Source organism: Pleurodeles waltl, chromosome 1_1 (assembly GCF_031143425.1).
Source record: "Pleurodeles waltl isolate 20211129_DDA chromosome 1_1, aPleWal1.hap1.20221129, whole genome shotgun sequence".
Taxonomy (NCBI): domain Eukaryota; kingdom Metazoa; phylum Chordata; class Amphibia; order Caudata; family Salamandridae; genus Pleurodeles; species Pleurodeles waltl.
The window spans coordinates 606,802,628-606,828,314 of NC_090436.1; the positions used below are offsets into that span (position 1 = coordinate 606,802,628).

General features: G+C 42.6%; 1 protein-coding gene across 1 annotated transcript in view; it reads left to right on the forward strand.

Moving 5' to 3' along the window:
* The window catches only part of MAN2A1 (mannosidase alpha class 2A member 1), a 652,784-nt gene that overhangs the window by 182,820 nt on the left and 444,277 nt on the right, over nt 1-25,687 (forward strand). The window contains exons 7-8 of the mRNA XM_069226405.1: nt 6,467-6,653; nt 22,483-22,660. Of these exons, the coding sequence (XP_069082506.1) occupies nt 6,467-6,653; nt 22,483-22,660 (365 nt within the window). The remainder of the gene's footprint in view (nt 1-6,466; nt 6,654-22,482; nt 22,661-25,687) is intronic.

A 25,687-nucleotide genomic window follows, 5' to 3' on the forward strand; every position in this document is an offset into this window, starting at 1 on the left:
GCTAAAAAGCCCAGAGAGCATGCTCTGGTACTTGTATACTAGACATTGACTCCTAAAGGTTGTTTTCAACTTGTCCCCTTTGTGTCCTTGGATGACGTGTTATGCCTTCGCATGTCTAACTTTGTGGAAACGAAAGTATAAGGATTTGATTTTTTTGACCCAGTATGGCCAGAATTAAAAGTGCCCTATAATTAGTGCATATCCTCAGCTTTTAGACTTTTTGGATACAAAAAGCAACAGGAGTGCAATAGGAGTGAAGCTAGTGAGTTTGAGTGTCAGACAAACCAGTTAGGATGGTACATTTTCCTTCTCAGTGAGGGCTTAAATATGACTACACTGGACACAGGTCCCTGGTAGCCAATTAATTTGGGGACAGTGTCTTACCTTTATTTTCACTAAATATGTCATCAAACTCCTTATAGCATGTTGATAAGCCTGCAGAAGAAATAGTCAGCTGTAGGGTTGGAAGTTTTGCAGCCACACCAGCTGCTTTATCGTTCTTCAAATGCAGCATTCAGAGCAAACTTGAGAGTTCAAAATTACTTCTTATTTTGTAGTTGAAAAACATGGACCAAACAGAAGAACCATTCTAAAGTTTGTGTTTCTGACCTGGTGTCGTTTATGAGCAGTTGGTTCCGCTAAGACAACCAAATGAATTTATGTCCAGGTTTGGTTTATCTCTTAGCTCCGGGTGAAGGAAGCCGACAGATAAAGGGCTTCACCAACTAGTTTAAGGTATACAAATATAGTACTCCTGAGGCCTCCACAATAGACATGATACCAAACAATTCTAAAGAAAACCTTGATGTAATGATTCAGTTTCCAGCTGGATTACAATGTCTGAGTCCAACCAGGAGGAGATCATATCTACTAAGGAAATCCCCATGTAGTCTTACTAATGAAGACAAATACAAAATACATATGAGGCTAAAGGCAGGACTTACTGTACTGTTCTGTTTTAGAGAATGACCATTTGAAGATACAGGGATGCATTTGTAGAAATGGTCAAACTGAACTAAAGCAGATATAGAAATTATTATTTATTTATTTCCCCCCCACTACCTTTTTATTATAGGTTTAAGCGATAAATGTTGGTTTGATTCCTTGGCTTAACACAGAAAACGTCAATTTTTTAACACCAATGAAAGAGGTTTGCTTCTTTGACGTTTTAGAGAAAGAATTTACTTGTTTTATAAGCACGCTTATTCTTACTCACTTCTTTGTAATGGTGGTTGGTTTCAAAAGATGAAGCATCAATTAGTGGTTACATTCAGACAAACGCATAATATTATTGACTGTTTTTGAGAAATCAAAAGTCTCTGCCTTCTCCTCCGAGGGACCAGTGAGTATGGCAAGGGTTATATATTAATTATGCTTCTGGGAGTCAGCTACTAGTGTGAATAACTGGATCAAAATCCGGTTATTCTATACCACAACAGAATTGACAAACTAAAATTGTTTCTCACCGTTGTTGCATCACCAGGGAACATGCTTGCTTCCCTTTCATTCCTTATCCTTTCCAGTGGAATATTTTTTGGGACTCTTTATTTATCATTTAAGTAAAGACCAGAACGGTGTTCACCACTGGGCTGAGCAACGCTGTATGATCTGGTTCCCATACTGAATGGGTAAAAAAAAAAAAAAGACATTATGGGATCAGGAATAAAGCTAGCGTATCTTACAAAACATATGCAACCATCGAGAACTGTGTAACCCAATAGATAAAAATCCTACAATAGTTCTGCCTAGTAATCAAGGCATCGAATATGTGAGAGCAAAAGCCAATTAGTCTCCCCACATCCTCATAGTTCAGACTTCCTAGTCAAGCTTATTAGAACATTCCCGAAAGGCACTATGGGTAATTGTGAGTTTTGGGGGTGATTTGATGGGGTGTGTGACACAGGCATGGATTGGTCCTCGGCCACGATGGGAGTGGGCGGGGGGACTACATTGTAGTTGGCCTTTGCACAATACTGGAACATAACTGACACGTGGAGAGCCCACCGTCCTGGGGACAGGGGGTACGCCTTTTACTCTGGAGCGCATTGCTCCTTTTCTCATCTGGATTATTTCTTTATGCCCATTCAGGTGAGCCACCGCATCTGTGATGTTCACCTGATGGCGTGGGGCCTCTCAGGCCACTCCCAGGTGGCAGTAGAGATGTTGTGTGGTGCCCAGAGGAGGGGGGTGAGATCCTTCTTGGACCTTTGTTGCCTTAGGGAGGAAGAATTTGTGACCTGTGTAAACGGGCCTGCCAGCAGTTCCAAGCAGATAGTGAGGGATTGGTGACCTCCAACGGTACCCTGTGAGAGGGGCAGAAGTCCACAGTGAAGGGGCAACTTATCATCTACACTAAAGGTAAACAGGACAGGGCCAGGCAGAAGGTCTTGAACCTGAAAGACTGGATATTGACTTTAGAAAATCAATACTTGCTTACACAGCAGGAACCTCTCCTGTGAGATTCACTACATACCCAAACAGTGCTCCGAAAGGAGCTTATGCAAGAGGTGAGTGAAGGATGGCTCTCCACCCGCAGTAGAATCTATCAATTGGGTGACAAAGCCAGCAAATCACTGCATAGGTTGAGTACCCCGAGGGCGGTGGGAGCCCTAGTGGCCTACTTGCTGGCAGAGGATGATTCCCGTGTGACAGCGAGCGGATCCATCGCGGAAGCATTTGCCGATTGTTACAGTGTGCTATATAACACTGACCCCACGAGTCCCTGTGAGGACTAATTCCGATTTGTGGCGGTCTTACCACTGCTGCGACTGATCCCAGGGGAGAGTGAGGTCTCGGAGACCGATGTCACCAGGGAGGAGCTGTGTGTAGACCTGGCTCAGCTTCACGCGGCAAGTCATCTGGCCCAAATGGCTTCCCAGCCGAATTATGGCACCTGTTATGGACACAGATGGGCCTCCTTATGCTAGAAACCTTCCATGAGGCTGTGGAGACCGGGGAAATACCTCTTGATCGACCGAGAATGTGGTGTTGTCGAAACCAGGCACAGAGGGTTCTCAGTGTGAAGACTTTAGACCAAAATCGCTTCTCAATATGTAAGCCACAATGCTAACCACTCGTTTGTTAGGAGACATATACCGTCTGGTGCACCCTGACCAATCCGGGGTCATGCCCCACTGGGCAACCTAACATAACCTGCGGAGAGTCCACAATGCAATGCCTCTGAGTGGAGCCGTTGAAGATCACAGGGCTCTGTTGTACATTGATTTTTCAGGAGGCATTCCACTCAGTAGACTGGCCGTTCATGTTTGCCCTTTTATCCTGAGGTGGATTCGGCCCAAAGCTTCTAAGTTATGTACACCTCTATACAAATCTGTTGGCCTGGTAAGGGTTTTGGGGGCGAGGTATTGGAGTGGTTTCTGGTGATGCGAGGCATCCGCCAAGGTTGTCTGCTATCACCCTTGCTTTTCGCACTAGTGATTAAACCGTTGGCGGCTTGGGTAAGGGTAGACGCATTATATCAAGGTTTCCAGTGGTCGGCAGAAGTTAGTGATAGAATTGCGCTCTATGCTGACGATGTAATTCAGTTTCTGGATGATCTGGCAACCTTAAGCCCCAGAGCGCTCCAGATCTTGGATGTTTTCAGAACCTATTCTGGCCTACGGAGGAACGCCCACAAATTAGCAATATATGCAGTTGCCCCTTGCAAGATGGACTTGCCGTGGGCAAAAGGCATCCAGATACTTTCCCTTGGCTTTAAGTACCTGGGGGTATATATTACGGACGATGCAACCCATTCCGTTGACGGCAATCTGGCACCTCTGCTGACTGGTGTTGGATAAGACATCAAGTTCTGGTGTGCCTTCTACTGTCCTTGATAGGGCGCTCAGAAGATGGTCTCCTTGCTGCATCTCCTGTACCACCTACAAAACCATGCATACACTGCTTAGATCGTTTGGGTGGGGGGGAGGCTGGGAAATGTTGTATAGCAACAATTGATGGGGGCCTTGCCACCCCAGACATATTCCTTTATTACTGGGCAGCTCACCTACTCGTTGTGAACGACTGGTGGTTTTGCACCTTTCGAGACCCAGCGTATGCGACTGAAGGTTGGATGTTGGTAGAGCTGGATCTCCCTCACTTGCTGTACTGAGGGAGGATTCCTGCTGCACTCCTGCCGGTCACGTAGGTGATGCTTGAGATATGGAACACGGCCCTGAAGATAATAGAATGGAAAGATCGTCTGATTCTGAAGACACCGTTGTGGCAGGGGTTCATCTCCCACAGATTGTGTTAGAGGATTTTCTGGGATATCATAGGCATTTCTAAGCTGGGAGATGTACTTCATGTGGTAATGCTGAAGTCCTTTCAGGACTTGCAAGATGAGTGTGCCTTGCACCATACTCAATTTTCCTGATATTTGAAGCTATGTCATGCCCTTCTTTGCCATATGCTGATGGAGGACATCCCTGAGTTCTCCCGGATGGAGGCTAAGATCCTCCTTACAAATGTCAGAGGGCATAAACTATCTGACACATATACAATGTTGATGCGCAATCTCTGGGATCCGATGGAGGGGGTTAGACGGGCGTGGGAGGGGAAGTTGGGTCTCCTTGAGGATGAAGACTGTAGGGAGGTGGTGGAGGCCCCACAGGAGGTGGCCATAGCATCACAATTTAATTTGATACAGCTAAAGATACTCCACAGGATAGCATTATTCCCTACTTGCAAGCATGAAGTCAGCAAATGATTGGAGAGGTATCTTCTTTGTGCCTTGTTAATGCATTGTAATGTAGTGCTCCTTAAATAGGTTCCTTCCTAAACTGGAGCAGCACTGCGGCAGCCCTGATGGATACAGGGATGTTGCTTCAGATCCTGGATTCATAGATGGAAAAGGCCTGCTACCTCTTACTCTTTTTCTCTATCTCTGTTGTTCTCTTGCTCAGTCATTCTCACACTTTCTCTTTCCTCCCCCATCTCTATATCTCTGCCTCTCCATCCCTTTCTTTCTTCCTTCCCTCTCTCTCTTTATCCATCCCTATCTCATGTCACAAGTGACTTAGGTCAACTTTGCAGCAATGAGGTGACTGTCTTATTGAGCAAGGCAACAGTAAAGGGTGTTGTGTGCCTGCTGGCTCTCTTTGTTTATTTTAGACATGTTGCGACACGGACTCACTGCCTTTCCCAGCCCATGTCTTCCATCTGTAAAGAACCTCATGCAATTATCTAAAACTGAGGATGTCACATGTGCCATAGGTCAACTTGGCAGTAATGAGGAAAATATCATAATGCCTAAAGTAGTCCAGTGGGTGTCTAAGCAGATACCTGCTTCTTCTGTTGTGTGTTGGGCTGTCTTGCAGTATCTGGTGGGTCCAAACAATTCCATGCTGTCTCTGATACCTGTCATGGATACACGGCTGTCTAGTGCTTAACTAGATTAAGATATTGTTTCCCCTCGTATCTTTCAGGATACGTGAGTACTAAATATTGTCTTTACTCGTACAGTAAGAAGGCAGTACTCTGCCGAAAGGTAGGTAGTAGGCCATGCATGATGAGGATAAGGACTCCAACCCATAGTTGACTACCCAACCACCTCTGTCAGCTGTGCATCAGAAGCAGTGCTGCATAGGTAGTAACAAAGACCTGTCATCTTGTAGGATCTCCATTACCAAACTGGGAGTTCCAGATAGGACACAGAACCTCCTGACGTGGAACTCCTCATAGACCATATTTATTTACCCCTGAATGCGGGGCTCTTACACAGCAGACTAATCTTGCAGAGTGGTCAGCCACCCGCTCTACAAGAGAATATTTCTGCAAATATAACCTTTTAAACTGGGTTTATGTTTGCTAGTAAGTTGCCTGTCTCCAGGGTGAAGAATCACACCTACGTTGTAAACCTTGCAGGAGATGAACAAACTGAAAGTGGTGACTTTTTGGTTGGTCACACTTTTTTTTTTTACTCTTCTAGGCAACACTAATTGTACAAACGAGTGCTGGGATCGGAGAATATTGCTAGATTTTAGATTTGCTAGCCCAAGTGTGGTGAATTAATTATTACGTCCAGCTTACTTTTTCTAATAAAATTAGTTTTAAAATAAATACATTTTAGCAAAGTGTTCCATATTCCTAAATTATATTCATCCTTGTTATGATGCAGTATTGAAGCCCGGCACAATTTCAGATTTTGTGAAGTGAAGTCAACAGTAGGACTAATAGGACTAATATGTTTTCTTTTGCTGAATAAACCTCTAGCAACAAAATAGTGGTAGCAGATTATTTTATATTTGATTAGTGCAAAAATGTAACTGCTGAGGTAAGTGAGATGAAAAGTGTGAATATTTTACTGTTACCAGATTTCCAAAAATATTGGCTGCAAGTAACATTTTACAAATCTAAATTAAAGCGCAGTTGCCAGAGTACCGGTGGAAGAGGTGATAAAAAGTCCTGCTGTACAAACGACGATTACTTATTCAGACACTCTCCTTTTTCACCCTGTTCTATTCAGATTCTGGATCCAGCACCGATATTTTATGCCACATGATGCCTTTTTACAGTTATGATATCCCCCATACATGCGGTCCTGATCCAAAAATCTGCTGCCAGTTTGATTTCAAACGTCTTCCTGGAGGCAGAATAAATTGCCCATGGAGAATACCTCCTGAGGAAATCCATCCTGGTAACGTCCAGCATAGGTAATGACGCATATCATGCAATTTAGAAATGTAAATGGTTAAATGTGTATAAAATGTATCTTGAGCGGTCATAGATTCAGTATGCCGTGAGTTTCCCTATGTGATTTAAGAAGATGGTGCGGAATTAGGAAGACTAATACATAGGTGTCTTTTAACGAATCCCTTGATTCATGCTCCTTGTGTTTCCATATGGCGTGATGAATACAGTGTAGATTTTTCTTTCTGTTTTTAATCTAGTTTTGTTTTAGTTGTACAAAAACTCGAATCACCATTTTCAGTAATTAGAAAACCCCAATTATCACCATTCCATAAAAAATGTATTCAAATTTAAGTTTTCTCAACAAATAAAATTAGCACCTCGAGCGGAAGGTTTGCTGAGGGAGCATTCTGTGGCTGCTCCTTCTCTGACTCTACAGCGCATCCTGCTCCAAACTATGTGGCTGCTCCTCTACCAACTTAGTTTTTGCCTCTTCTGCGAATGGCGAGGTGAGTGAGACACCCCCCCGGTGCAGAAGCACACCTGCAACACTGATCGGAAACCGATCTCTGACACGCCGTGCGTGGTTTCACCTCCCTTTACTTTGTAAATGAAGAGTGTGAGCCCATAATAACCACTAACAAGTATAAAAACTATACAAAGTAACCTGTGTATTACCTCTTTTCGTCTGTGGCACTCAAGCTTACATTCCTCTAGCGTTTAATGTGTTAAAGGTTTTCTCGAGAGTCTGTGCTACCCAACGCTGAAGTTGCAACCTGCGGTATTGTTTTGATAGCTTCTCTTACCTCTTTATTTTACTTACCTACACTTCCTAACTTTGTCGCAGTTTTGATTGTTCATTTTCATACTTGTTTTCTCCGTTTGTCTCTTTTCTCTGCTTTCTCCCCTCTTTTATTACGATGGAACTAGTTCACCTTTAGTACAAAACTTCAAATGTCAGAGGGTGTCTTTACATTTCGCTGGCTCAAAAACTGGACATTTCTGAAACTATTACTGGGGTGCAGGAGAGTGTGAAAGAAGAATGCTGCAGTATATCAACATGTTATAACACGTGTAAATAAAATGTCTGTTTTGTTTAGGCTAAACTTTTCAAGTATTTCAAACGTATCAGCAGCTTCGAAAGACAGTGGGGCTCGTTATGATACCCACAGTAAGTGAGGAGGTAATACTACCCAGCTAATACTGTTGTGGTGCGGTATTTACAAGGTTTAGTATTATATGCCCATCTCGAGGTCTACACCTTCGAATGAGTAGTGAATTGGTAGGCATTTAAGTTACATGGGCGTAATTAGCGTAATTACATTAATGGACACTTTGAATTACGCTTGTTAGTCGAATTTTCTGAAATGTTTCCATCTAATTACACCACAGATTGTGGCAAAATTATAATTCAGGAGCGCACAAACATAAGAACTCGCAGCAGTTGTGGTTGATTAATGCTATTTGTTTTGCATAAAATGCGTCTTCATGTCAAGAAATGACTTGAGGGCCAATGCATGCTAAAATATAGTGCTAAATGACAGATTTGCATTTTGTTTAAATATGGGCAATTTTGCTTAATTTTCGCAAAATAATGCATATAAATATGCACATTTTGCGCACTCCTTTTAATAACACGTTTTCTTCTGTTCTGGGTTTCAAAATGCACAATATTGCAGTATTTCTCCAATAGATTCTGCAAGGTTTTTACCTGACACAAATTTTACTTGGAAAAGTTGTGGTATTTTCGCACAATTTGGAATTATTATTCAGGAGCAGAAATCAGTACCATAATACCCCACATTTTAAACATATATTTGTTAACGTGCTTCACAGCGCACTACTTTAACGCACCCTGCTCCATCCCTTGCACTGAATGAGTATCCCCCATTAAATACACTTGCTCTTTAAGCAGCATTGGATTTTTCACATCCCTGGCTTTAGTGGGTTTATGTTGTTGGCCAGCACCCACAACGCAAAACTCGTCCAGCACCATTGCATTTGTTCCGTTTCTGCATTTCTTTTTTGTTCTGAGTTACAGTATGATGGTGAAATATAAGTCATTGTCCCCAAAAATGAGTGCTGGTGCCCCACCATGCGTGACCACAGACTCAAGTAAAGCAGCGTATCCCCCCTTACCCCTTGTTCAGGGCACAGGCCACAGTGTGGCAGCGAGACCAGCTTCTGGTAATAGAGAGCCAATGTTGAAGTGGTTGTGAGCTGCAGTCCTCGGCATAGAGGAGTTGTTTTTTTTTCATCACCCGCAGTGTATTGGATTTATCACGCGAGGTTACTAAATAGCCTAATTCTCCTTCCCTTAGAGGGTAATGACGGCTTTTAATTACTTTTCCCTCATCATGGGCTCTTTCCTGCATCTCCGGCCCATATTTCGGAGCGAAACTAATTAAAAACAGTTATACCTAAGTTGTGCTAACCTAAAAAAACAAAAACTGTTGGATCACATTGATAATGTGTCGAATGCCCCTAATCAAACTGTTATTTTATTAATGTTTTATTGACTTGTACAATTGGTAAATCATTCTTAGCATGCAGTAAATATCTGTACATTATAGACGGAGTAAACTGTTCATAATTGCGTACCAATTGCATACAGATTGGCATGGTGTGTTTGTAATATATTTTATGTATTTATATATAAAAGTATTATTTTTTGTGTGCTTCTAGTTTTCTGATATTCTCCTTATGGAGTTATAAAGTGCGGTGCATTTGTAGTTCCCTCATATGTCCGCTAGCACTAGTTGGGGAACACTACAAAGGAGACAGGTGGAAGAAAGAACACGGAGGGCACTGGTGGGGGAAGCAACATGGGATAGGTAGAAGAAACAGTGGGTGAAAGCGCAATGGGTGAGCATGAGAGGAGGAGGACTTGGGTGGTTGAACCAACATGGAGGGTGTTGGTGTGGAGGAGAAGCAACGGAAGAGAGAGCTACATGGACCTGGGGTGAGGGGGACAAACAGGTTAGATATCAACAGGGAAGCACAACATTGAAAAATGTGGGGAGAAGCATGCTGTCGACCAAGAACAACATGGAGTGGGAGGGAGAGAATTACATGACGGAGACAGCTGGAAAACACATACACATTAATGGAGTGCTTAAATTAAAAGAAAAATGTAGTTCTTGAAAAGCAAACAGAGGAAGAATAGAAGGCAGAAAATCAAAGGAATTGGTCAAATAGATTGCACTCCATGAGAGCGACAAAGACAAGACTGACAACCTGGGACACAAATATGAAGTAGGCAATGAGAAGTTTAGCAATGCTAAAGTTTCCCTAAGTGGGAAGGGTATGCCCAGACTTTGTTCCCTTGCTCACTGTGCCACTGGATTCAAGCTAGCTTGGCTGATAAAGGATGATAACCTGAAACCGGTCCCAGGATGCTTGTTTTCGGTCCAGGGAGGGCCTGGCCTGGCAGTTCGGGCTGGTCTGTTCCCCTGGGGAACCGGGTCAAGACTGATTTGCATATGGCTGGGTCCAACCTGGGGTGGCATGGTGAGCAAAATAATGATGTATTAAACCCAGATCTCGGACTGGGAGTGAGTGTTTGAAAAGTTTCAACACTCCGTTGGTCATCTTTTTGTGTTGCTGAAGGCAATGAGAAAGACAGGAAAACCAACCAGTGTTAAGCAATAGGTAGGATCTAAGCCCCTGTATGTTCTTGGTAAGCCCACAATAAGTCTCCAAACAGACAGCTGTGTTTTCTTTTAGTCTGGACCTAAAAATGGGTGACTATGCAGCTGAAACCATATAATATGTTCCTTAAGTGTCAGTGTACATGATAGGTTAGAGTGTGAAGTCATATCATAGAGACTCAGCAGCTCAGAGAAGGAGTTCTGCCAGCAAGAATTGTAACGCCCGAATATCTAGCATATACACCTGTTTTTATTGAAAATGTTCTTTTAAATGTGCTGCCTGTTAACACCTAATCTCACCCCCTAATATCAGTACCAGGGCAAATAGACATTGCACCAAGCTGGGAAATCATGTTGCTCCTCGGCTGAGGCCATTAGCTCTCAGAAGGCAGGAAAGGCACCTGGGCTAGATCGAATTCTGGTTACCCTCTAAGCCTGAACTGGTAACTGGACACACTACTGTTACACACGTTTTAATTTAATCCTAGCAGGAGACAAGATCCCAACCTCATGGAAAGGGGCAGAGCTTATTCCCATTCATAACAACCGCCCAAAATGGGACCCAGCAAACTACTGCCCAATTAGCCTTATTGATTCAGTCCCAAAAATCTTTTGTAAGCTTTTATTAGATCAGCTCCTCACCTGGGTCGATGAAAATAACATTTTAGCACAATTTTAGTCTGGTTTCATCCCAAAATTGGTACAGTCCACCAAGTTTTTAGGTTTCAGTTCATAAGGTGGAAAGGAGACATAAAAAGGGGTAGCCTCTGTGTCACTTTTGTTGACTTTAAGGTGGCATTTGACATGGTCTAATGGTGCATACTAGCTGACTTAGGGCTTCCTCACCCACTTCTAGTTCTATTTCTTAGGCTTCACCAGGGTAGTTTTGCACAAGTTAGATGGGGTACAAACAGGGAAAATACCGATCCTGTTAACTGTAAAGTCCCTGTAACCATTGTTTTTTTTCAGTATATCTCTATAGTTTTTTAACGTAAAGTAGTTTTAATTCATTTAAAAGGAAAATAATGTAATTTTAATCCACCTATGGCTGTGTGCGGCAAGAGTGGCCGCAGGGCCTGCGGCCAACCCTCTATAGCCACCCAACCCTCACCATGCACGACCAAAGGGTCTGTCTCTCTGAGTGTGAAAATAAGTGTGAGAGGGTGTCTCTGGGTGTGAGTGTGTCTGTGAGAGCTGGTGTGTGAGGGTCTGACTGGGTGCATGAGTGTCTGAGTGGTTCTGTGAGTGGGTGCACGAGGGTCTGAGTGGGTCTGTCAGTTGGTGCGTGAGGGTCTGAATGGGTCTGATGGGATGTGTGGCATCTGAGTTGGGTCTCTGAGTGGATATGCCAGTTTGAGTGGGTCTGTGAATGGGTGCATCAGTGTTTGAGTGGGTCTGTGAGCAAGAGTGTAAGGGTCTGAGTGGGTGTGTGAGTGGGTGCGTGTCGGTGAGTAGCTCTGTCAGTAGCTGCATGAGTGTCTGAGTGCTGCTATGAGTGAATAAATTAGTGTATGAATGAGTCTGATTTTTAAAAAAAATTTTATTTCTTTGCTATTTACAAATTTGTTGCGACATTACGGAAGGGCCGTGCTGAGGGTCACAGCGTATTCGCGAATATCGTGTGGTGAAAGAAAATACTTTTAAGGACATAATTTCATCCTCAAAGACACCTGTATTACAGCCCTGGGGTCAGGGTACCTCCACCCTGACCCCATATGGCACTTTTCATTTTATTTTTCAGCCTCAGGCACCATATTCAGTTACCTGAAATGGCAGCCGCAGCTTTCTGGTCAGTTTGCGGCCAGCCAATCACGGCATTCCTGTTGGCGTATGCATTTGCGAATTTGCCATGATAATCGTGAAAACATTGCAGCGAATTTGCAACCCTAGATATACAAATTTACTTCCCCTTTAATGTCTCAAAACCTACTGAACGGACTTAGACCAAGTATCCAAAAGCGTAATCTGCACACCGAAACCTAGCTTTCTGCCAAATTTGGTGCAGTTCCATCCAGTGGTTCGGGCTGTAGTTGTATTCAAAACTCCTATGGAAAGTAACATGGGAAACACTTTTTTTCTTTTTTTTCACCCCGTACTTCCCGCCCTTTCTCAACCCCTGCGGAGCACCCCGAAACTTCCCATGCGCAAGAAGAATTATCATCTCACTTTTTTGGGGAAAATTTCCTGAATATTTGTTAAACAGTGGCAAAGATATAGGCAGGTCAAAAAATGCTTTTTTCTTACAGGCGACCGCCAATAGGTCATATATAAAAAAGTGTGTGTGTGTGTACATATATATACATATATATATGTAATACATGAATGTTAGCCTATTAGCCTTTTATAGCATACATGTATCAGTAAGAACTGTTGAGTTCTAATATAGCATTTAATGCCATTTTACTTCATTAGAAGAATCAGCAAATCTTTTCACATTTCCCTTTATTGAAAGCTATAAAACAGGAGAAGTGTTGTATCCAAACCACAACTTTCCTTTAGCCAGTGGCATAATTTCTTCTCCTGTTCACCATATTACCTGATTTCTCAACAAGTGGAGTTTAGTAGCACCCTTATAATTACGTACCAGTCTTCGACATTGCATGTTGTTCCTAAACATGTTTCTGCATTATAGAATTGCCATTCTGTCCCAAACATAGAATATTGCTGCCTTTGTGTGAGAACCCCTGAATACTTAATTGCCAAATAATAACATACTCACTTAGATGCAGGTACATCCAGCATAGTCTATACAAGCCAATGTTATGCAATTTATTTAATTAATAAGACCACATTGCAGCACCAAAGGTGAAAGGAAATGGTGTTTTAGACACCTGTATATTAGCAAGAAGTAATACCTACAGAGTACACGAATCCCCTCATAGATCTAGCTGTACTAGTGGGAGACATCAGAGGACAAATCTGTCCATACTAGATCTTCAAACTTTGGAAGAGGACTTTCCTCTGGCAGTAAGCAGTTGGCAACCTAATAGCCTCCCTTTATTCGCTAGTCCAGTGGGGAAAGCAGTATTATAATATCTGCAAGAGTGGGATCAACCACAAATGGGTTCTAAATATTGTGAATCATGCAGCATCCTTTCAATGTTTCAAGGCTACACCACCACCAGTTTCCCCAAAAACTACATACAGACACCAAATTCCATCTAGTGGAATGAAACGTCAGTATTTCTGAGTAATGTGAAGTAGTGATTCCACCTCAGCAAAAAGTCAGTGAATTTACTAAAGGGGCTTCCCGATTCAAAAGAAAGGTCTGAAACTGTAATACAATACTAAATGTACATTGTACCAGTGAATCAAAAGAGAAACCCTTTGGATGCTGTCCCCACATCAAATCTTACCGTATTTGAAAACTGAACAGTTGGGTGTGTGCAATAGACATGCAAGATGCTGAATTCCACTTTCCCATAGCAAAGTATCACAAGAAGTGCCTAAGATATGTGGTCGGGAAATCACATTTCCATTACTGAGTTCTGCCATTCAACACCGTAACCTTCAAGCAAGTTTTTCAAATGCATGGCAGAAATAGTGGCATATATATAAAGACAAGGAGTTTTCATCATCCTTACCTGGACGAATGGCTAATCGAAGCACACAGCTGATCACAGTTGAAACCAGACTTCAAGATAACATCCATGTTACTTCACAGACTAGCTGTACAAATCAACCTCCAAAAGTCAGTCTCAACACCCATAGAGAATCTATCCTATCTGGAGTGATGGCAGCCATCATGTAGGGAAAAGCGTATCCTTTGGAGGAGACAGTGTCATCTTTCCTAGGTAAGTGCTTTCTTATGGAACAGCAGCAAATTGATTGCTGAGCACATTTCCTGCTTTCCTCAATGCCTGAACCAAACTCAGGGGCAAAGGCCTTTTAATCAGTTGGTGAAGGATTTTTCTGTATATCCTTCTACTGATCCCATTCATTCGGACCGTACTGCTGAGACTACACACAACTCAGGCAAAGATGAATGTCATAGTTCCAGACTAGCAGAGAGAGTGGCAGTATCCATTTCTGCTTCGAATGTCCTTCAGGCCACACAAAGCTGCTGTACAATCTCAGTCTTCTAACCAGGGTCCAGGGGAAGATCCAGCACCTGAACTTAATATTGCTAAACTTGGCAGCATGGCTCCTGAAGTCAAACAGTAGGAACATCTTAACTAACCACTAGGTGGTGGGTGGAACTTTTTGTTACATAAAAACTCGGCAAGATTCCACGGAGTTCAGCGAGCGGGAGGAAATTGGTAGGTTGCACTGCCTGCGCTGATGATTAGCGGGGAATCTTGTACCGCACTGAGAAATTAGCATGAACAGCACCATGGTGCATGCCAGAGGGCGCTGCTGCTGCTTGAGTTGGTTTTGCTGAGGCTCTAGTAGATTTTCTAATCAAGCTGCAGTTTTTCCTACCTGAGTGGTCACAACCGCCTGTGTTGGGAAAATCTCTTTCGGTGCCCTCCTAGCACCCGAAAATCACACTAGGTGAAGCTGATTCTCACTTGCCAACTTACTATTGGTGAGTTGCGTGCAAGACAAAACTCTGCCACAGGGTGGAGGGCAGAATTTGACCAGAACTCCACATTACATGTGTAACGTGGAGTACCAAAACTCTGTGAACTCTGCCAGCAGAGCAGAATTTTTCACCCACCCCCACTAACCACCAGAATGCTTAGAAACTCTTAGGAAAGCAAAACGTCTATCAGCAACAACATACTGATCCATGAAATAGAAAAGATATACATTTGGTGCCAAAATACTGGTTATGTCCCAATATTATATCAAGAAAACATTGTCCTACGTCTTTTACAATTAGCACAATCAAGAGTGCAGTTTCCCTCCATAAAAGTTAATATTTATTCCATTACAGTGTACAGATAATCTCCTACTCAAGTGTTCTTTTTCAAGATAAAGATGATCAAGGATTTCTTTTTAGAAGGCCTAAAGAATGTGTTCCCTCCCATCAAAAGACCATCTTCTCCATGAGAGCTAATCTTAGATTTTCCAAAATAAATGGGCCCTTCATATGAGCATATTGAGAAGGCTACATTGCAGCATACCTTGTGGAAAACTCTTTTTTTAATGCTATAACGTTATCTCGAAGTGTGAACAACATGCTAGCTCTTTCTGCAATAGAATTGTAGTCTTCCATGCAAACAGAATAGTTATAATAACGCAGCATTCTTTTTAGCAATGTCCCCTTAGCAGCTGTCTTCGGACTATGCGGAGACCAGTACATATGTTCACCAAGTGCAGTTACTTAGATTCAGACATGCCGGGTGTCACTAAAGTGGGTCAAGCTGACTAGATTCAGAAATTAGCTTCTTAGTCTATTCTGCTATGCCGCTATGGAGGCAAGACTAATGTAAAATTTGTCAGCGGAGAGTGGGAAGGTTTGCAGCGTACCGGAGAGCTTCTGGCTGAGGGAAAAGCTTGTCTGACTGAGAAGGTCTTGCTGTTTTCTGCAGACACTTTTAATCTGCTCTTCAGCAGAGGCTGAATCACATCCTTACCACCTGCAGACCACATGGAGGTCATGCAACACGTGAGGAAAGTTGCATGCTGAAGGAAAGGGCTAAAGCCTGCAGAGGGCTCCGATAAAATGGACCTGTTGTCAGCCCCACAAGCAACAAAGGCTGGTTCTGTGCTGGGCACTTGCACTTGTCACACTGAGCCTCCAAGTAGAAGCGCTCATCTGTCACATTCCAGGCCAGTCCCAAAAAAAGCACTCTTCACCCGTCTCGGCTGGACTCCTCCCGGTGAGTCGAAACTATTGTTAGCCCACAGGCTTTGAGGTGTGGTTGTGTGGTCTTCGTCTCAGCTTGACGACTCCCTCTCAGAGAGGGGAGGCCCCAAATTCCTTGTGCTGTCTTGGCTTCTTTGAGGGAAAAAGATCCTACTCGCTGGGGGAATATCTGTTAGCCAATCTGCCTAGAGCGACAGCCCCTGCTGCATACTGGAGACTACCAGCCCCACCCCCAAAAGTTTTTTCTTTGTGGCATCCATTTTAGTGATCTCACTCATGAGGGAACCATAGAAAATGAGGAGATCCTCACTAGCCTTTCCTCACAACAATAGAAAGAGGACTGAGAGAATCAGGAATGGCGGCCATCTTAGATTTGACTCACCTTCACCAGCCCTTCCTCTTAATACTGGAAAAAGGACTGTAAAGCAAGGTGCAGCAGCTGCCTTGGACTGGGCTCATGCTCACTGACCAAAACATCAGGAAGGGTGGCCATGTTAAAATGAATCAGCTGCTCATCTACTGCAACCCATTGCTCAGACACCTCTCTTCAACTAGCCCGCAAACACAACCCCAATTGTGGTCAGTCTGTAAGAAATTGGATCCTTACACACTTCTCCTTGACAAACCGCAAACACAATACCTCTGAGAACTATTTATAAGAAGTTGGTTCCTGACATCAGCCCCGAACATGTTGACACCAGCTGTCACCACCTCCCCTCCAATGCCCCTTTCCAAATCCAGTGCAAATGCTTTCAAGATAAAATACACCCCAAACATTTCCAAACACACAATTAAAAACTTGAAACACAAGAACTTGAGAGACTTCCTGGAAGTCCTCTTTGCAGACCAATACCACTGCCAACACAAATGCTCTCTTAAAATTGACCTCATCCTCTTCACACACAGCACTGACCTATGGATCAGATTCTTACGCAGTTTTCTCCCATCCCTCTCTCTCTTTCTAACATCCCCTTTGGTCACAAGCTAAAATGCTGCACCCCATTTGGCCTCCCAGGCAACCTTTCTATATCCATTTACAGTAGGAAGATCATGTTCCAAACCAACGACAAAGCCCTTGACACTATTGACCTAATTTATCTCACTGTCAGGCCCTCCTATGATCCTCCACAATCCCCCTCTCTGTCCACCCTCAACACTGCTCACCCCCGTCTACCCAGACAACTTCTTTCACCCTGGATTCTCCTACAATCCATAATGGTCCCCACAGCTCACTGCCAAGTCCAGACCTTGAACGTCCCATCCACCAACCATCTTTGCATCATTCCTCTCCAACCTTCAACAAACCATTGTCTCTCACTCTTGCTGCTGTTGCCACCATTCTTTCATGCCCCCAGTCGGCCCATATGTTCCCCCCTTCTCTTTTTTATCTCCTGCCCCAACATCTCCAAACACCAGACACCAACACCCAGCACCCCCCCTCCCACGTACATCTCATCCCCTCAGAGTCAGTTCCTGCCAGTCAACCCCAATCATCCCACAATTACTGAACATAACTGGCTTCTTTTCAACAAGCTCATTTCCTCATTCTCACACCTTGCTTGAAGAAGGGACATCCTCACCTTGGCTTTATTCCAGCTTAGTGACTGCCTTCCCATCACTCCTATCCTCATCACCCCCTGCAGACTCTCCCTAGACACCTTTCCAGCATACTGAGAGACAGCCGCCTACCCACACCCAAACATTTTCTTCACATCTCATACCTCCTCCCTCTCCTAAAGAGATACACAGCATCAAATTCCGCTACCCCCACCTCCAGTATTCCCGCTACCCCCTCCGCCTGTCTTCGCACAGGGGTCCGCCAGATTTCCACCATCATCTCTGACTGCATTAAAACTCACACACCATCCCAGTGCACGCTCATCCCCTCTTAACTTAATTCAGATCCCAACTAACCTCCAGGATCAGCCAAGTCAGAAAGACAACCGCTTCTCCCTGGACTGCATGCTACACAATTGTCAAGCTGCAGTCGAACACTGTCTAAAGTTATCAGACTCATTCCTGACACATAATCTTGACGTCCTGATCCTCAGGGAAATGTGGCTCAATGTCTCATCTATCCACGCTCTAGACCTTCTTGTTCCTCCCAACTACTCTAATTTGCACCGCAGTTGTGAAGATGGATACGGTGGAGGTCTTGCACTTATTCACCAACTCTCTGAGATGCCGAATCCTCCCAACAACTCACTTTCAGTGTTTCGAAAGCTTGTCGGTGGAACTGTCCACATCCACTGCTTCAAACCTCAGACTGAATGTGATTTACCACCCATGGGGTCAAAACAACACCTTTATTGATGAATACATAGATTACTTTACCTCTCAACTTACCAGCTCTGACAACAGTATCTTCCTTGGTGACTTCAACATCCACTGGGAAGACGTGGGCAACAGTTATGTGGACAATTTTACCTCCTCTCTTAGTGCCAATGAGCTTTAACAACACTGTCATAAATCTACAAACCACAAAGGCGCCATTCTGGATATGATACTCTCCAATTCCTCCCACCTACAGGCATCTGACCCCATTCCAGTTAACTGGTCTGATCACATGCAGATCCCATTCTTTCTAATCGGCTCTTACACCAAAACAAATGGGCAACCCAAGAAAGAGAAAAAATGGTTTAGAGTCACAACCAACCTTGACACAGAAGCAATGGCCATCCTGGCCTTTCCCACCCTAATTGTGATCACACATCTTGACATCAGCGAGGCCCACGACAAGTTCAGCTCCTGCATGGAATCCGTTATTGACAAATGTGCACCCATGAGATGCAAATTATTCAGACCAAAACCCTCTAGGCCCTGGTTCTCTAAAGAGCTTCATGAAGAGCGAAAGCTTATCAGAAAATACGAAAAAGAATGGAGAAAAGCACCATCTTTCCTGAGAATGACTAAGCTTTGCAGAAAGTGAGAAAAAGATTTAAAAAAAAAAAAAATCCTCAATGTCAAATCCTCCCATATCAGAGTCCTCATGAATTCTGCAAATAGACTGAAGTCCCTATTCAAGGTTATTGCACAGTCTGTTAATCCCTCAATATCTCCGGCTCCTAAGCCCTCTGTGGGCCGTTGCAAAAACTTTGTGGATTTATTTTATTAAAAAGTTAGAGACATCCATATTTTGCTTCCCATCAACGACTCCCTTGAAACAGTTGTGAACATGCAACATGCAATCTTTGTCATCTTTCCAGTTTCCGAGTTTGACCTACTACAAACTATCTCCAAAATAAAACCTTCAAACCATCATCAGGATGCTATTCCAGGCTCTATCAGCAACTGTCTTGCCACACACCTGCTCCCCATATTGGCCACCATGGTCACTTTGTCTCTCAAACAGGGCATCTTTCCTGAACGACTAGAAATGGGTCAAATCACTATGCTCTTTAAAAAAAAAAAAAAAAACCTTGATCCAGAGAACCTGAACAACTAGGGGGCCAGGCTTCAAACTACCATTTTTAGGCAAAGTCATAGAAAGTTGTGTAGCGTCTCAACTAGTCTCACATATCCAAACAGCTTTCTAGACACTCTCCAGTCAGGCTTCTGTCACAGTCATAGCACAGAAACTGCGATCCTCCAAATAGTCGATGATTACCTTAGAATCCTCGACTTCGGCAACTTCTTCCTCGTCATCCTCCCGGATTTAACTGCTGAATTTGACACGCTCAACCATGTTGACCTCCTTTGTATTCTTGAACAACGCATGCCATGTGGAGGAACGGGCACTCAACTGGTTCTCCACTTACCTATCCAGCCGTTCTTAAATTGTGAAAATGGCCAACTTGGTCTCGTGACCAGTCAGTGTTCACCAAGGTGTCCCTCAAGGCTTGCTTCTCTCCCTAACCCTCTTTAACCTCTAACTAGAACCTCTATGTGTAATTCTCAGAAATTCTGAGATTCCCTTCCACCTCTATGCCAACCATATCCAAATATACTTGAAAATGTCATCCTCAAACGACGTTGCCCTGCTTTCAAATACACTCTTAAACATTAAAAAATGCATCTTCCCTGTTTACCTTATGAACAAATACATTGAAAGGAAGTGTTCTATTGTCCAGTCACGCAGCAGGGAGTTATTCTAATGTGTATGACTTCAATGAAGATTCTTTCAATGCAGGGGTAGGTAAGTAACCTTTTTTCTTTCTGCATTGTAGGATTTTCAATGCAGTCAACAAAATCAGAATAGAATAGCAAGATAATGCTGAAAGACGTGTGGTCTATAAATTCTAAATGCAAAACAACAATTGAAGCCTGATTGAATAAGAACAATCTTATCCAGTAAATGTCTTCAGGGCAGTCTGACCAACTACTGTGGCTACTCTAAACAATGACACTTGGTGAATGTAACACTGGAACATTATTCAACCAAGCAGCTGAAGCTGCTTTTCCTTGTTGATTGTGCTTAACGTTTACAAGGCAGAGGTGCGTAGGCCGGTTAATAGCATAATGAAGTATATGAAACTGTCCTTGTGGAACGGGATGGCTTGGGCATAGTTTAACCAGTGCAAGGTGAACTGGAGTTGGGAACGAGCAGATTGGATTTTCTCAAATTGTTGAGTGAAACTTTAGAACTCTCGTAACATTCAAGGACTCGAGAAGTATGTCTGCTAAATAGGAAGGACTATACAAGAAAATCGGTAAGGAGACACATTGATTAAGATTAAATCCAATATTAATTTTGATATGAAAAAGTATGTATTCTAATTATGACCATGTTGTAGTGTAAAACTGTAGAAGGCTGTACCCTCTAATGAAGCCAGAAGTGCACTTGCTCTGCAGACCGATCAAATTACCACTAGAATATCTGTCGTCCATGTGAGATACTGCAATACTGGAAAGCTATCAATTTACATGAAACCATGTTGAGCTTCCTTGGTGTGTTTGGGAAAGAAGGCTGCTGTCATGGAGGGTATGCTTTCTTCAGTACGTTTGAAGTGTTTGATGATAGGGAGTGTGAAGACAGGTGTCTGAGAAAGACCTTTTCTGTGAATCATCATATAGGCTACATGCACCTTAATGGAAGCTAATTGCAGCTTTGAGTTTGTGAGATGAGGTTGACATGAAATGAGGACATCACCTTCTAGGGGACTGGGTCATAGTTATAGGCAGACAACATAAATAAACCTTTTGTGCTATAAAGCATAATGCCTCCGAAATCATCTACCAGTGCTCCTTATACCAGTGTTCAAGATTTAAAAGAGAGAATCCGAAGGTTAATTAGACTTCTGTTTAATCTAGTTTTTAATCCAACATTCCAATAACTTTAGCATCACCCATGTAGTTCAACCCCAGTTCAAATGGGGAACACAATTGCAGTCTGAAGTACTCAAGAGTCCTTTTGATAAACTGATACACCGTGATTAATAATCTTTGTCAAATGTGTACCCAAACCTTTGCACCTTACACCTTTCTTAAGCAACTGATTTTGTATGCTAAACTTTCACCTCACCTCTACACAAGGAATACTCCTCCGTTGGGCTAATGTTATGACTGCACTATGAGAATTTGTTGTTGCAAGAACAGTTTTGACATTACTATATTTTTTTGGTAGGAGTTTGTGAATTTAGTTCACAAATAATGAAAGAAGCTCACTTTTTCGATATTTACCATAACTCAGATGTTTTTTTCTGATTGCTTCCCTCGGTCTACTTCCGTGATTACTGATGTTAAAATCCCGCTTCTTCTCCATAGCGTGATGCTCAAATTCAGTTATGAATACTTGCAAGGCATAACCAGTCTTAGCTATTTTAAAACCCCCATCCCCAAATAGTAAGACTGGAATACATCAATGTCCTATTTGCGGCAAATAGGTTCTTTTTTCACTCATTACTGAGCCTAACAAGTTTATACACTGGTTTTTAACTCTTTCACAGTCAGGTAGTTCCATCATTAAATTAGGTAGTTCACCCCTTCTTTGCAGCCTCCATTTTACTGGGTACTGGAATACCGTGGGGCGAACACGTTGTAAGTATTCGCAGCTTTTCCCAGACCATTCCCCCTTTGAACGGTGTATATGGATTGCAGTTAATGCATGTGTTTAAATGGGATAAGCAAAATTATAACAGGAGTACTTCTGCTAACCTGCGACTGTTGTAGCTTTCAAAATTGTAAAACTGGCCTTTTTTGGACTTACAAAAAAAAAAAAAAAAACGCAAATGTAGGAGGAAACTTATGCGAGTAGGCTTCCTGCTTCTTTTATTCGAATCCTGTGAAATTAAATGTGTGGTTTCACATTATACATCACATACAACAAGTTTCATTTTGAAGCAAAAATTATCTAGTAATGCAACTTATATTTCAGTGCTTGTCTTTTGTTTACTTGCGTGCAAGCGTTTCTGCAGGGAATATGGCGTACACACAAGGCGGGCCTATATATTGTTACTGTGCTTCAGCCCACCGTTGTAACTAACTAATGCTCAGGTTTATTTTGAAAAGGGCTGCGATGATTCTAGATCAGTACAGAAAGAAGTCAAAACTCTTCCGCACGAAGGTTCTACTCGTTCCGCTTGGAGATGATTTTCGTTATACTGACAGCTCAGAGTGGGACCAGCAGTTTCAGAATTATCAAAGACTTTTTGATTACATGAACTCCCACCCCGAGCTACATGTGAAGGTATGTCAATTACAACTTAAGTAATAATCTTTGGTGGCTGTGGTCCTGTGATATATGTGTTCTTGATGTTTACTCATTCTAAACGCTGTGTTCTAACTGGTTTTAGTGTCTTTATGTGCATACTTCCATTGAATATCGTCGGTCTACTTCATAAGCTTGTAATGTACGAAGGTGGCGCAGGAAAAATCCAACATTTAACGAGCGATGCGCGTTGTTTATAAAGCATGTAAATAATGACACTCGATGAACTTGCGCCACTACTCAACCAAGGGTTGTATTTTCCCAGCTAGGACATTTGGTAATTCCACTTAAATTACACATCGGGTAATCACTGTACTTGTTACACCAATAAAGGGATGCAAAAATACTACACGCACAGTCCCAACTAATCAAGTGTCACGTGTAACCTTTTACTCTTCTTTCCGTGCTCTCTTCCGTCAGTTGAACGAAAATAAGATTTCCATTGCACAATTTAAGCGGACCAATATGTTTTGTGGGGCGATGGTTTACAGAGTTCAAAGGCAGCCCAAAGAGCTTCATATGCAGAGTGACTTGAACATAACAAGTTCAGTTGGTTTGGCTTCCATAGTCTTCCAAATATTTTGGACCTCAAGAAGGACCACATCAAATGTGTTCTTCAACATTTGTGGGAAACAATGAGATACATTCTGCACAATCTGGAGACAATGTATGTCTTGACACAGGAGATGTTAATAATCATGTACCATAACGACCATAGATCAGTCACTCATGAATTGGCAATGAGAGGTTTTAGACAGCTTTTCTTTTGGGAGTATTCATTATCCGTAATTTACACGTTTGTCTTCCAATAGTTCTTCCTTTGCATTTGTGCAGGTAACATACATACCCGTTTGTACTGCACCATAATAGGAGGATGATATTGACCATTGGCAAAGAGATCTGTATTATGTACATGCAAGGCAAACAGGGCAAACTCTCTTTTTGTGTTGATGTTAGTCACAAAAGCGTGTACGCGCTACTGAGTTTCTTCAGATCACAAGATCTTGATGTTAGTCACAAAAGCGTGTACGCGCTACTGAGTTTCTTCAGATCACAAGATCTTGATGTTAGTCACAGTAGCGTGTACGCGCTACTGAGTTTCTTCAGATCACAAGATCTATAATGTTCATTGTTGGGAATCGAATTGAGGAGGTGCATGGTCGCTGTGAGCCTAGTTTCAACCCTTTCCTTGTATGCATGCCATTAGATGTTTGCTAACCAGCATGCAAGGAGGTAACTATCACTGCCTGTTACTGCTCTGCCCTTCTGTTTTCCTAGACATATTAAGGTTTGCCAGAATCAGTCAGTCTGCTTTATGCTTTATGCTTTCATGCTAACTTGGAAAAGCATGTATTTAGATGAGTGGTATACCTTGTGAGATGAGTAGTGGCGATATGTCAATCCTTATCATCTGGAATAAACGTAGTGATTTTGGCATGGCATTTACTGTTATATCATTTGTTATGACGTATGCAAATTTTTGTAGCGTTTCTGACCTCCAAAGTGCATGCTTGATTTTGGATAGAATTGTTCTCTGTGACTGGTAGTTACTCTGGGCTCTGTTCAAGTCTATTGTATTTTTTTACTCCCTGTACTGTTCCACTACACAGATGGATCAACTATTTGTAAGTCAGATTTTCCCCACCCTATTACGTCGAGTTCACCTCAAACTGCTTGACAATACCCACCTGCAAGATACCACAAACACCCAAGAACTGTATTAGCTTTATAGTGCCACATCCATAAGATGAATCTTGAGTCGTATGAAACTACAAGCTGCAGTGTGAACATTCGTGCACACCCTTCCCCCCTTTCTCAGTGAAAACAACAAAAAGTAATACTCTGACGCTTAGGAGTGTCAGAAGGTTTAGACAGGATAATGCAAATGGTTTGAGTCCAGACGAAGAGCATTCAACTCAAATGATCCTCAGATATAAGGAACCAGAGGTGAATACATAGCCCAAAATCATCGAGGTGGAGTAAGATGATGAAGAATAGAAACACATTCTTGATGCAGTGAAGTGAAAAACGATGGCACAGTTTTTGACTAGCACAAAATTCTATCTTTGATGTCATGGCTCTGGAAACTCTAAAGAGAAGAATCTGTTCAAAGAGTTTCATGAAGTGCTTCAATGATTGGCATGTTCGGATGGACTGCCCTAGCCAACTGGGGAGGGTAAGCTTTAGGTACAGGGAGTACTGGACTACTTTTTCCCCAGAAAACTCAAATGTTTAGATGGATAGTACAGAATATTTGCCTGCTTGTGTCTTCTCAATCCCATTTCCTCTTAAATTGAAATAGCTGATATCTAGTAGCTATAATATTCATCTAAAAATAAAATCAGTTGTAAGAGTCGATTGCATTATTGTTGCATCGCCTGTAAATGTTATCAACTCTTACAGAGTCTAACTACTGGGAGTCTGTTAGTGCTAAAGAAACCAACACAATCTTTCTTTCTTACGGCTCTTTTTAAGGCAGGCAATAGAAGCAAATGCCACCCGCCCCTAAACTGCACCGAAACAAGCCCTTCCACCTTTGCTAAGTGTTATGAAAGGCATGCTATGATCTGAATGGGCTGAGTGTAGAACTTGTTGAGTCACAAATCTCCAATTTCCTTCTGATGAACGCAGGACTCCTTTGTGACTTAGCCGTAGAGGAATCCACACTTTAGTAAACATAATTCTGCCTGTCACGATGGGCCAGTGAAAGGCATTTAGCACCGGAGTAACTTGCTTTCTTGTTCAAGTTGTTTAATTCCTGTACTTCATATTGCAGCTGTTGTAGTTGCCTCTGAAGGTGAGCTGGAAGACTCAAATATTAATGATTTGCTTCATCATCACTGCATTTATTTAGCACCCACTACCAACATGGGCTCTTGGTCGTGGTCTTGGAGTCTATTGTCTAGAACATGTTTGGCTTGAGTACTTTTCTAGAAACATTAACATAGTTTAGAAGAAGCCTCCGTTTCTCAAAGAATATTCCAGAATGCTGTCCTTTGAACAGAG